The sequence below is a fragment of the Solea senegalensis genome, linkage group LG9 (genome assembly GCF_019176455.1).
Source record: "Solea senegalensis isolate Sse05_10M linkage group LG9, IFAPA_SoseM_1, whole genome shotgun sequence".
Taxonomy (NCBI): Eukaryota; Metazoa; Chordata; class Actinopteri; order Pleuronectiformes; family Soleidae; genus Solea; species Solea senegalensis.
Window position 1 is genome coordinate 24,993,092 of NC_058029.1, and position 13,495 is coordinate 25,006,586.

General features: G+C 43.9%; 1 protein-coding gene across 1 annotated transcript in view; it reads left to right on the plus strand.

The window, feature by feature from the left end:
• Window positions 1-13,495, plus strand: part of si:dkey-22o22.2 (neural-cadherin) — an 81,886-nt gene that overhangs the window by 28,475 nt on the left and 39,916 nt on the right. Inside the window, exons 8-12 of the mRNA XM_044034192.1 lie at window positions 2,296-2,579; window positions 5,583-6,212; window positions 6,293-7,289; window positions 7,485-7,578; window positions 8,512-8,696. Of these exons, the coding sequence (XP_043890127.1) occupies window positions 2,296-2,579; window positions 5,583-6,212; window positions 6,293-7,289; window positions 7,485-7,578; window positions 8,512-8,696 (2,190 nt within the window). The remainder of the gene's footprint in view (window positions 1-2,295; window positions 2,580-5,582; window positions 6,213-6,292; window positions 7,290-7,484; window positions 7,579-8,511; window positions 8,697-13,495) is intronic.

The window sequence follows — 13,495 nt, forward strand, 5'->3', positions numbered from 1 at the left end:
ATATTAAAATACATATTGGTCTCCTGCTTTCTGGGTAGAACTTTATTTTAATACAGTGTCAAGCTTGAAACTTATCTTCTTGAAATCTCCTAAAGCTGAACCTTTATATTTTGTTTCAAAAACAACAGATTGTGTTTCAATAGACAGGTTTCTTCACTAAGTAGTTTAATAGTCCTGCTACTATCTGAAAGAATGTCTGGGGCTGCGAGCCATTCAGACAATGGAGGAGTGTTAAAGGGGACATATTATACCCTATTTCCCCCATTAAAGTAGTTCCCTGGTGTCCTAATGAATATGTCAGTGACATGCTTTGGTCAAAATACCATAAGGATGAAGAATCATAGCAGTTCAATAATCCTGCTAAACCCGCCCCTTTCAGAACGCTCGGTTTTCGTGCATGGTCCCTTTATATGCAAATGAGACACAGGCAAACACACACCCACTTCTTCCAGGGGGTTTCTAATTTGTCCTCTTTACAGCCCTTTACAGCTCTATTCGTCTCCCCCTCCCTCCACTAATTCTCTGACAATATCAACATGGCAGCGTGCGCAGAAAACAGCGAGAGTGCCGTCACAGGAAGAGACGTCCTACATAAGGATCGAGCCAAACACTGTCCAACTGTAAATCAGTTAAAAACACTTAGGAACAGCACCACTGATTCACCGCTGATCGCTGCATAAACTGCTGCTGTATGTGAGTGTATCAGACCGGAGCATGTGCTCCGGAGACCTCGCCACCGCTGACCAGCTCCGGTGTCGGAGTATCCATGTGTCGGAGGTCTGTTCCCGTGACGACACTCACACATACAGTGACAGTTTAGGCAGTCCCTATGCCCCTAACTGATTATCACAGAGAGTGCAGCACAGCTTCACAGAGAGTGCAGCACCGCTGATCGCCACCGCTGATTGTCAGCGGCAAGCTGCATAAACTGCTGCTGTATGTGACTGTATCAGACTGAGTCTGTGCTCCGGTCATGGAGGACGTACTGAACAAATATGTTTAATTAGGACGTGTCAGAATGGTCAGTTATGAGCTCTATGTGACCTTTTCTTAACAATGTGTGTGTTTGTACGTCGCTGACTAAATACGGCGACCGCTGGCCGCAGTCTGATGTGAAGTGGTGCGAACACACAAACACACGTTTGCTGACTTTATCCGGCACATTAGCTTCATATATAAAATCCTCTGTAAAACACTGTGCTCCACTGTGCAGCCACCAACAGCACACTTGTCCCTCCGCGTTGACATAATACCGCTCTTCCTCCCTCGCCTGCACTCTCGCAGGGACAAGGTGGAGCTAAGGTGGAGCTCGCGAAGTAAACTTACTGGTGGGCGGTAACATTCGCGGTGAAATGCGCATGCTGCCGTCATAAGCGCAGGGAATTCAACATTGAGCGTTTTATCGCCTATACTTACACTAAGGGGGACCACGAAAACATGACTGAGTATTATTTTTCCACATTTTGGCGACTGGTAGGGCCTCCAGAGTCCCAAATATAAGTACTGAAATGGTTAAAAAGTTGATTTTGCATAATATGTCCTCTTTAAGAAACGACGTGTGTGAATGATGTGTTAAAATCCCTGCTCGAGCCACCAGGAGTGCTGCTGAGTATGAGCTTTAACACTGACATACTTCCAAGTCCCCACTTTGCTTAATATTAAAAAAGCATCTTAGACATGATTTTAGGTTGTTTTAAAGCATGACAAAGAGGGGACCTGAAAAATGTCCCCTGTTCAACGGTGAGTCCCCTGTTTGTGTTTGTTTAACGATGCCGAAGTCCCCTGTTCTACTGGTTGATGAGTACTGTCACACACACTGTCTCACACGTGGGTGTGTGAGTGTGTGTGTGTGTGTGCGTTAGTGTGTGTTAGAGAAAGACAGAGTCAGTATTTTAAAACCTCCCCAGGACACACAGGATGAGATGCTATAGATAGTAATATACTGTCGGTAGTTATGTGAACAATAATGCATGTGCACTCTCTGCTAATGTGGCTAACAGCCTAGCATTCTATGACACACACACTCAGTGTGTTTACATTCATGTTAAAAGTCAGATTTTAGACTAAGAGGAAAATTCACTTTTCTTAAAGTCATGTAAATGTTAGTCAGACTAAACTCCAGCTCGTCTTAGTCAGACTAACATACCTGGATCATGTGATTCATAGTCTGATTACTCTTGCATGTAAACACAGTCAGACTGTCTCACATACACACATACAGTGCCACCTAAAGTCCAACTTGAATGTAAACAGGGACAAACCCACTGACCGTCCTCGTCTCACTGTCTCGTCCAGGTGCTAACGCCAAGCTGCGTTACCAGATCACGTCGGGGAACAGCGCAGGCAGGTTTGACGTGGAGCCAGAGGTGGGGACTGTGTACGTGGCTCAGCCGCTCGACTACGAGGCGGAACGGCGCTACGAGCTGAGGCTCGTCGCCTCCGACGGGAAGTGGGAGAATGAGACGCTGCTGGTGGTTCAGGTGGTGAATTGCAACGACGAGGCGCCGCTCTTCAGTCAGACCGAGTACCATGCCGCGGTGAGCGAGGAGCTGACACAGCTGCCCGTCTTCATCCTGCAGGTCAGTCACTCCTTTAGATTCCATGGTTCTCAAACTGTGGTTCCTGAGCTCCCACTGAATCAGAAATACTGTTTTACTGAAAACCAGAGAAACAAATAACAAAATCATGGAGGAACAGTGGAGGAACGTTTGTGTGGATCGAACCTGTGCTTTTAGGTGATTTTAAGAAAAACTGCGAGTCATATGAAAATGAAAACAACACACAGGGTTAGACAACAACCACAGCGATTTGTTTGTGTAGAAACTGTGTGTGGAGGTTGGAAACTGTGTGCAGGAGAAGAGTTTAGTCATTATTCTCATTGACCTCAGCAAAGTGTGCCACTCTAACGGCACACTCCGTTGCACGCCAGCTTCTCCCCTCCAAGCTCAGACATGCTCGACCTGTGTAAACGCGCTGCTGCCCGGCTGGCTAACCCTGGCCCATTGTAGTTGCTGAGACCACCAGATCCCGCTACGAGGGGAAGAAATTGCCCTTAGCCCCCGTCTTCCCAGAGCTGCTGGATGAGGTTGCACACTCGTGGAGAGCCTGTCTTTACAGCAGCAGGAGCCCGAGTCCTGGAGCCTCCTCCCTCGTTTTGTGAAGCGATGGAGAGCCTGGGTCTACTCTGTATGCCTCCGATGGAGCCACTCGTTGCAGCGAACCTTCACCCACGACGGTCAGTGGGCCTCCCGGAGCCCCAGTCTGCCGTCCAAATCTGACCGTTTTCAGTCAGCCCTGACTGAAAAGGCTTATAAAGCGGCGGCGCTCTCAGCCAGAGCACTCAATGTCCTCTCACTGCTCGCGGCTTATCAGGCCGAGTTATGCAAAGATTTTGGGAAAACTCAGGACCCTGTCATGTGGGAGGAGATACCGGTCATCACTGATCCGTGTCTTCGCGTCCAGCGCTGCACGGTCCAGGTCACGGGACGAGCGATGGGGATTATGGTTCTGCAGGAACGAGTGCAGTGGCTCAACTTCTCCAACCTGTCCATTAAGCGTTTGTACGTGAGGAGGAGGATTTTAAATTGAATTCTAAACTGTGGGTGGAGCCAGTGTAGAGAAGCTAACACTGGAGTTATATGATCTCTCTTTCTAGTTCCTGTCAGAACTCGTGCTGCAGCATTTTGAATGAACTGAAGGGTTCTAACAGACTTGTTAGAACATCCTGATAATAAGGAGTTACAGTAACCTAATCTCGATTTAACAAAAGCATGAACTAGTTTTTCAGCATCCTGGAAAGACAGAATGTTTCTAATTTTCATAATGTTCCGCAGGTGGAAGAAGGCTGTTCTGGAAATGAGTTTTATGTGTGAATCAAATGACATTTCCTGGTCAAAAGTAACTCCAAGGTTCCTCACAGTGGGACTGGAAGCCAGGGTGATGTCATCTAAAGTGACAATGTGATCGGAAAGTTTTTCTCTGAGGTGTTTAGGGCCAAGTATAAAATTTTAAAAGTAGAAAGTTACAGGTCATCCAGGACTTAATGTCTCTGAGACATTCCTGGAGTTGAACAACCTGATTTATTTCATCCGGCCTCATTGATAAATATAGCTGTGTGTCATCTGCATAACAATGAAAATGTATGTTGTGCTTTCTAATAATGTTCCCTAGAGGAAGCATATATAAGGTAAAAAGCCCTGGTTTGGGCTTGGGATTGATTAATAATCTAGTATTAAAAATGGCTGCTACTCCTCCTCCTCGGCCTGAGCTTCTAGGAATATGGGTATTAGCATGAGTGGGTGGAGTTGACTCATTTAGACTAACGTAATATTCTTCATGTAACCAAGTTTCAGTTACACAGAATAAATCAATACAATTGTCAGAGATAAGATCATTTATTAAAACAGATTTTGAGGAGAGAGACCTTATATTTAATAGTCCACATTTGAAAGTGGTATTATTTGACTCTATTTTATTGTTGGTATTAATCTTTATTAAGTTAGAATGTCTAACTCCTCTTCTGTTTGTTATTGGTTTATTTACTTTATTTACTTTAGTTTTTACTTTAGTAGGTCGAGGGACAGACACAGTCTCTATGGGGTTTTTAATAAAAGAAGCACAGAGAAGCATGAAAGACTGCAACTCTGTGTCCTGGTCTCAACTCTGGATTGTCATGGGTTTCTAATAAAATGTCCTAAGCTGCTAGATAAGAGAGCTGCTCCATCAAATCATTACAAAGTGTATTTATATGAACATCGTGTGATATACAGTAGAAAGAGTGTCAGAGGTTCAGCCAACGTCAGTGGACGTCTTTGATGCTGCTGTTGGTCACAGCTGGCTCTGCTCACTCACAGTGATGTGACACTGAACACACGCTGAACACACGCTGAATACATGCTGAAAATCCAATTTATTCTTAGTAATATATTTTGGCTTCACCTCCTCGGTGGTGCTGCGACATCAGGAAAGAGGAGGAAACATCAAAGGTAAACAAAGCCCTCAGGTGAGAAGAGAGGAGACGACACAGTCAAAGAGAGAGAGAGAGACAAGAGGGAGAGAGACAACAAAAAGCCATTTCACTATTTTGATAAGAAAAAACAAGACAACAACCGTCATTCTTTTTAAGGGTAACATGAGTTGTGTGTTCACTGAGAACCGAGAGCGCCCTCTGTGTCAGAGTCAAGACAAGACAGCCAACAGAGACACAAGGACCAACAGATTTAGACAAAAGACTCAGTTCATAAAATCTATGACAGTTTAAGTCTTTATCTCACTGTGTCTCACAGTGAGATAAAGACTCACCCACAGGACACAGGAGCCGCTGGTCCTCTGCTGCCTCGTGTGGTCACTTTGTGTCACTTAATGTTGAATGATGGATTTCAAAAGCTGCAGTGACAAAATTAGTCATTAGAACTGGTCACTGTTTTTCTCTATGAGGTTTGGTGTGGGAGAGTGAGTGGTTTACAAACTTCATTTTCCTGTTGTAAAGTCAGTCCCACAGTGAGATAAAGACATGATCATGTGATGTAGACATCATAAGTGTTTAGCTTTGCTTTGACTGAACTGCTGTAATAACTCCTCAGGTTTTAGCTACAGATCCTGATCAAGAGGCCGACCAAACTGCCGTTCGTTACTCGCTCCACGGTCAGGGAGCTGGTGGTGAGTTCACCATTGATGAACACACCGGAAGAATCTACGCCCAACGACGTCTGGACCGCGAGGAGCGTCCGGCCTGGAGGTTCCTGGTCCTGGCCACGGATGAAGAGGGCGGCGGACTCACGGGATTCGCAGATGTGCTGTTAGAAGTGCGAGATGTCAACGACAACGCGCCCTTCTTCCCTTGTCCAGCTCTGGAAGTGGACGGATGTTTTGTTGGCCAAGTCCCTGAAAACTCGCCAGCCGACACCTCCGTTATGGAGATGCGAGCCATGGACCTGGACGACCCCAACGAGGACAGAAACACCGCGCTGACGTACAGCATCGTCAATAACATTCGCAGCGACATCAACCTCAACCTCTTCTCCATCAACGCCACTACAGGAACTATCTACACGGTTCTGCGTTACTTGGACCGGGAGGTGGAGGACCGCTATTTGGTGGTGGTGGAGGCCAGAGACGGAGGAGGACTGACGGGGACAGGAACAGCCACCATCATAGTTTCAGACATCAACGATCATGCACCCGTCTTCTCTCAGCGGGTCTACACTGCTCAGGTGAGTTTACCTGTCTGACAGAAACCTGTCAACGTCATCTTCAGTCATGTGACCATCACATACGTGTGTGTGTCTGTTAGGTGACGGAGGACCTGGAGGTGAACAGCGAGGTTCTCGTCGTCTCTGCCACAGACGGAGATGAAGGTGAGAACGCCGTGGTGACCTTCAGCGTCGTCGGAGGGGACGAGGACAGGAAGTTCTTTGTGGAGACAGACAGAGTCAACAGACGTGGCTTGATTAAACTAAAAAAGAAGGTGGACTTTGAGAAGCCCCATGAGAGGACTTTCAATCTGACCCTGAAGGCAGAGGACGCTGACTTCTTCAGTCTGGCCTACTGCCTCGTTCAGGTGGTGGACTCAAATGACCACGCCCCTGTCTTCTTCCCACAGTTCTACGAGTCAGCGGCCATGTCTGAAGATGTCCCCGTGGGGACAATTGTCACACAGGTCACAGCTTCTGATCTGGACTCCGGCCGAAACGGACATTTTTCCTACAGCATTTCCAAAGAGTCTGACCCCCACAGTCAGTTCCTGGTGGACCAGTCCGGGTGGGTGGTTGTGACTGGTTCACTGGACCGAGAGAAAATCTCACAGCACAGGATCATGGTCCTCGCCACAGATGCTGGGACTCCGCCTCTGACCGGAACCGCTGTCGTGGCGGTGACTGTGCTCGATGTTAACGACAACGGGCCAGAGTTCGAGGTCACGTATAAACCTCTCGTTTGGGAGAACATGGCGGCGCCTCAGCCGGTGCCAATGAACCAAACCTCCTTCCTCCTCCACGCCACTGACCACGACACCTCCACCAACGCCGGGCCCTTCTCCATACGGCTGCTCGCTCTCACCTCAGATGCCACCAATTTCAACTTGACTGACTTCGGGAACGGCAGTGCCGCCGTCACGGCTCTGCGGTCCTTTGACCGCGAGCGACAAAAAGAGTACCGCCTACAGATTCTCATGATTGACAGTGGCTCTCCTCCAATGAGCTCCACCAGCACGCTGACGGTTGTCATCGGGGACAGGAACGACCACGCCCACTCCCCAGGACACACCCACTTCATTGTCTACAGTTTTGCCGGTATGTTGACCAGTTCTATTCAAATAGCTACGTTTGCTGCTAAAGTCTTCTAGCTGAATTAGCTGATAAAGTCATATAGCTACATTAGCTGCTAAAGTCATATAGCTATGTTAGCTGCTAATGTCATATAGCTATGTTAGCTGCTAATGTCATGTAGCTACATTGAGAATTTGACTCAGTTTGACTTTATTTCAGGAATCCTCCCGACTACGGTGCTGGGTCAGGTTCAGGCCCCTGACCTGGACGACTGGAGTCAGAAGGTTTACCAACTTGAGGGCAAACCCAGCAGGTGCTGTGATGTGACATAAAGTCTTCTTTCCTGTCCAGACACAAGATTTTTGGGGTTTTACCAGTTATTTGTAGTAATGTTGTTTTTTATTCTTGAGGCTGAACATGAGTGTTTTCTCACCCCCCTCCCTTTCCCTGTCCTGACCCCCAAACACAAGCCGTGGAGTCATGTCCAAGTCCATGTCCATGTCCATGTCCATGTCTTTCATGGCTCTGGTGCGCAAAAGCAGTTTTTTTACAAAGTACTACCAACAAAGCCTATCCATCAATAATACATCAAAGGCTGCATGAACAGAAACAGAGATTAAAATCCAAGCCTCCAGAGAAGATGTGTTCTCCTGTGTGTCACAGCAGACGACGCTCAGAGAAAATTTTAAAAAGAGACACAGAGGCAGCACAAAGGGGGAGAAACAAAGAGACAATGAGGGATCAAGATGGAGGGATGAGAGAGCGAAGTGAGCTATAAATACTTGATAACCAGCAGTGTTGAAAATTCCCAGTGAAGCTTTGTGAGGGCGTCATGCAGACACAGTGAAAGCAGCACCTGATTACGCTTGCTGCCTCCTTCTCCTCTAACGAGATGCCTGTGAAGAAGAGTGAACAAGAACAAAGATAGAGAGAGAGAGAGGGTGAATTAGCATAGATAGTTGGTGTCACCCGCCCTGATCACAGCAGCTGAAAAGGTAGTCATTTGTTCACAGTGAGGATCAGGTTTAGTTTCCACAACGTTCACATGTAGAAATAAAGAAGAAGAACAAACAAGATAAGATGAAGAAGAACATGTGATCTCCCAGTAACAGAAAATAAAATGAAATGTGTCACTGAACAAAGAGACAAGATGTACATTTACTTTGTTTATTTAATACGGACAAGGCACTTTAACAGAAATCTAGATCCCTGTAGTAACAGGCATCATTAAAAACTTCTCTCTCAGGTTCTTCAGTCTGAACCACAGCTCGGGTCAGCTCACTATCAAGGAGGGGACACCGCCTGGAACGTACCAACTGCAGGTGCGTGTGTCAGACGACACCTGGCCCGACGTCACCTCCACTGCACAGGTGGACGTCACAGGTCTGCAGCAGGACATCCTGCAGGACGCCGCGTCCTTACGTCTGTCCAGTGAGTCCATGGTCATGATGATGAAGACCGTGAAGATTATGATGAAGAAGATGATGGTGATGGTGATGGTGATGGTGGTGATGATGATGATGATGATCATGATGGTGATGGTGATGGTGATGACGATGACGATGATGGTGACGAGATGATAATGATGATGAAGATGATCATGATCATGATGGTGAAGATGATGACGATGATGGTGATGATCATTATAAAGATTATCATGGTGATGTGATGAGGTTGATGATGATGATTTTCATGATGGTGATGATGATCATGATGAAGATTATGATGGTGATGGTGATGATGATTCAATTCTATTCAATTCAATTCAATTTTATTTGTATAGGACCAAATCATAACATACATGATCTCAGGTCTGTACATAGACAACATCAAGGAGAGCAGAGAAACACAACAGTTCACACAATGAGCAAACACTAGTCATCAGTGGACAGAAAAAACTCCCTCTTAACAGAAGAAGAAATCTCTGACAGAACCAGGCTCAGAGATGTGCGGTCATCTGCCTCGACTGGTTGGGGTGAAAGGAAAAATGGGGGACAGTGGAGAGGTGGAGGACAGATAGGGGGGAGAGAAAGGACAAGAGGGAGATGAGGTAGAGACAGAAGAGAGAGAGAGACCAGGAGCAGATACACAACAACTGTATCAAGTTACAAGTTTATACAGTTAATGATATCGACTTTTAATTATAGCACAATAATAATGGTGATGATATGTATGATATGGATAGCCTCGAAAACTGGATCTGGATCCTGCAACCTGCAAGATGAGAATACAGAGAGAGAGAGAGAGGGAAGGAAGGAAAGACACAGACTAGGGAGAGAAAGAGACAAGGTTAATGACATATAAAAAGTCATAATCAAATCTTGAGTGTGAGAGAGTGAATGTGCGTGTACCACAGGAAAATCCCCCAGCAGTCTAGGTCTATAGCAGCATAACTAAGAGATGGTCCAGGTTTCCCTGAACCAGCTCTAACTATAAGTTTATCAAAAAGGGAGAGAGAGACTCTGCCTCCCGAACTGTCATTGGAAGCTGGTTCCACAGGAGAGGAGGAGCCTGGTAACTGAAGGCTCTGCCTCCCACAGACTCTGGGAACCACAAGTAAACCTGTATTTTGTGACCTAAGTGGTCTATTAGGGTGATAAGGTAAGACTAGGTCTTTCAGGTATGAAGGGGCATGACCATTAAGTGCTTTGTACGTGAGGAGGAGGATTTTAAATTGAATTCTAAACTGTGGGTGGAGCCAGTGTAGAGAAGCTAACACTGGAGTTATATGGTCTCTCTTTCTAGTTCCTGTCAGAACTCGTGCTGCAGCATTTTGAATTAACTGAAGGATTCTAACAGACTTGTTGGAACATCCTGATAATAAGGAGTTACAGTAATCTAATCTAGATGTAACAAAAGCATGAACTAGTTTTTCAGCATCCTGTAAAGACAGAATGTTTCTAATTTTCATAATGTTCCGCAGGTGGAAGAAGGCTGTTCTGGAAATGAGTTTTATGTGTGAATCAAATGACATTTCCTGGTCAAAAGTAACTCTAAGGTTCCTCACAGTGGAACTGGAAGCCATGGTGATGTCATCTAAAGTGACAATGTGATTGGAAAGTTTTTCTCTGAGGTGTTTAGGGCCGAGTATAAAAGTTTAAAAGTAGAAAGTTACAGGTCATCCAGGACTTAATGTCTCTTGAACAACCTGATTCATTTCATCCGGCCTCATTGATAAATATAGCTGTGTGTCATCTGCATAACAATGAAAGTGTATGTTGTGCTTCCTAATAATGTTCCCTAGAGGAAGCATATATAAGGTAAAAATTATAGGCCCAAGCACTGAGCCTTGTGGAACTTGTGGAACTAACTTGTGTTTGTAGTGAGGCTTTATCATGAAGAAACATGAACAAACTGGAATCTATCAGATAAGTATGATTTAAACCAGCAGAGGGCAGCACCTGTGATACCAAGAGTCTGCTCCAATCTCTGCAGTAGAATATCATGATCAATGGTGTCAAATGCAGCACTAAGATCTAACAGGACAAGTAAAGAAACTAGACCATTATCTGAATTACTAACTTTAACTAGTGCTTTAACTAGTCAGTTGAATATTTGCGCATTAACAGGCCTTTAATGCGCAAATATTCACATCATTGATCAGCAACTGCCTTTTCTAAGATTTTAGAGACAAAGGGAAGATTAGATATAGGTCAGTAATTAGCTAAAATATCTGGGTCAAGGGTCGCTTTTTTTAGAAAGGGTTTAATAACTGCTACTTTAAACGTTTGGGGCACATATCCAGTTAATAAGGATAGATTAATTTGAGTTAATATAGAGCTGTTAATTAAAGGAAACACATCTTTAAACAGTTTGGTGGGGATAGGATCTAACTGACAGGTTGATGGCTTAGATGATGAAACTAATGATGTTAACTCAGGGAGATCTATAGGGGAGAAACTGTCTAACTGTGCACCTGGTGCATCTAAAGCTCTTGTGCTAGAAGATGAGTCAGTCCCAATATGAGGGAGGAGATGATCCATTTTTTCTCTAATTGATGTTATTTTATTCACAAAGACGTTGATAAAGTCATCACTGCTCAGTGACACAGAGTTGCAGTCTTTCATGCTTCTCTGTGCTTCTTTTCGAGCAGTCACCTATTAAAAACCCCATAGAGACTGTGTCTGTCCCTCGACCTACTAAAGTAAAAACTAAAGTAAATAAAGTAAATAAACCAATAACAAACAGAAGAGGAGTTAGACATTCTAACTTAATAAAGATTAATACCAACAATAAAATAGAGTCAAATAATACCACTTTTAAATGTGGACTATTAAATATAAGGTCTCTCTCCTCAAAATCTGTTTTAATAAATGATCTTGTCTCTGACAATTGTATTGATTTATTCTGTGTAACTGAAACTTGGTTACATGAAGACGATTACGTCAGTCTAAATGAGTCAACTCCACCCACTCATGCTAATACCCATATTCCTAGAAGCTCAGGCCGAGGAGGAGGAGTAGCAGCCATTTTTAATACTAGATTATTAATCAATCCCAAGCCCAAACTAGGATATTCATCGTTCGAAAGCCTTATTCTTAATCTATCTCATCCTAGTTGTAAATCACAGAAACCAATTATAATAGTCACAGTTTATCGTCCACCTGCACCTTATTCAGAGTTCCTATCAGAGTTCTCTGAGTTCTTATCTGAGTTGGTGCTTAAAACAGATCAAATCATAATTGTAGGGGATTTCAACATCCATGTAGATGTTGACCGTGATAGTCTTAGCGGCGCATTTAACTCGCTATTGGAATCAATAGGTTTTATTCAACACGTTAATGAACCAACTCATTGCCTTAATCACACCCTCGACCTTGTTTTAACTTATGGTATTGATATTGATAACTTAAACATAGTTCCTCAAAACCCTCTCCTTACTGATCATTATTTACTCACATTTAACTGTTCAATAATGAACTACAATAACATAAATAAGAAATACAGCTACAGCCGGTGCCTGTCTGATAATAATATTAATACATTCAAAGAGACAGTGCAACCTTTATTTAACTCGGTGCCATATGTCAGTACATCTGAAGGTACCTTTTGTGATTTTACTCCCGCCCTCATAGATAACCTTGTTGATAGTACAGCAGCCTCACTGCGTACTACATTAGATTGTGTTGCCCCTCTGAAAAAGAAAGTGGTGAATCAGATGAGACGAGCACCATGGTTTAACTCCAATACTCGTGCTCTTAAACAGACGTTACGTAGATTAGAAAGAAAATGGCGTTCCAGTAACCTAGAGGAACTTCATATAGCCTGGAAAGATGGTTTTGTAGCTTACAAAAAAGCCCTACACAAAGCTAGAGTTGCCTATTATTCTTCTCTAATTGAAGAAAATAAGAATAATCATAGATTTCTTTTCAGCACTGTAGCCAGGCTGACACAGAGCCACAGCTCCACTGAACCATCTATTCCTTTAACACTGAACAGTGATGACTTTATGAACTTTTTTGTGAATAAAATAACATCAATTAGAAAAAAAATTGATCATCTCCTCCCTCATATTGGGACTGACTCATCTTCTAGTACAAGAGCTTTAGAAGCACCAGGTGCACAGTTCGACAGTTTCTCACCTATAGATCTCCCTGAGTTAACATCATTAGTTTCATCATCTAAGCCATCAACCTGTCAGTTAGATCCTATCCCCACCAAACTGTTTAAAGATGTGTTTCCTTTAATTAACAACTCTATATTAACTCAAATTAATCTATCCTTATTAACTGGATATGTTCCCCAAACGTTTAAAGTAGCAGTTATTAAACCCCTTCTAAAAACAGCGACCCTTGACCCAGATATTTTAGCTAATTACCGACCTATATCTAATCTTCCCTTTGTCTCTAAAATCTTAGAAAAGGCAGTTGCCAATCAATTATGTGAATATCTGCGCATTAATGGCCTGTTTGAAGATTTTCAGTCAGGTTTTAGATTAAACCATAGCACAGAAACAGCACTAGTTAAAGTTAGTAACTCAGATAATGGTCTAGTTTCTTTACTTGTCCTGTTAGATCTTAGTGCTGCATTTGACATCATTGATCATAATATTCTACTGCAGAGATTGGAGCAGACTCTTGGTATCACAGGTGCTGCCCTCTGCTGGTTTAAATCATACTTATCTGATAGATTCCAGTTTGTTCACGTTCATGATAAAGCCTCACTACAAACACAAGTTAATTGTGGAGTTCCACAAGGCTCAGTGCTTGGGCCTATACTTTTTACCTTAT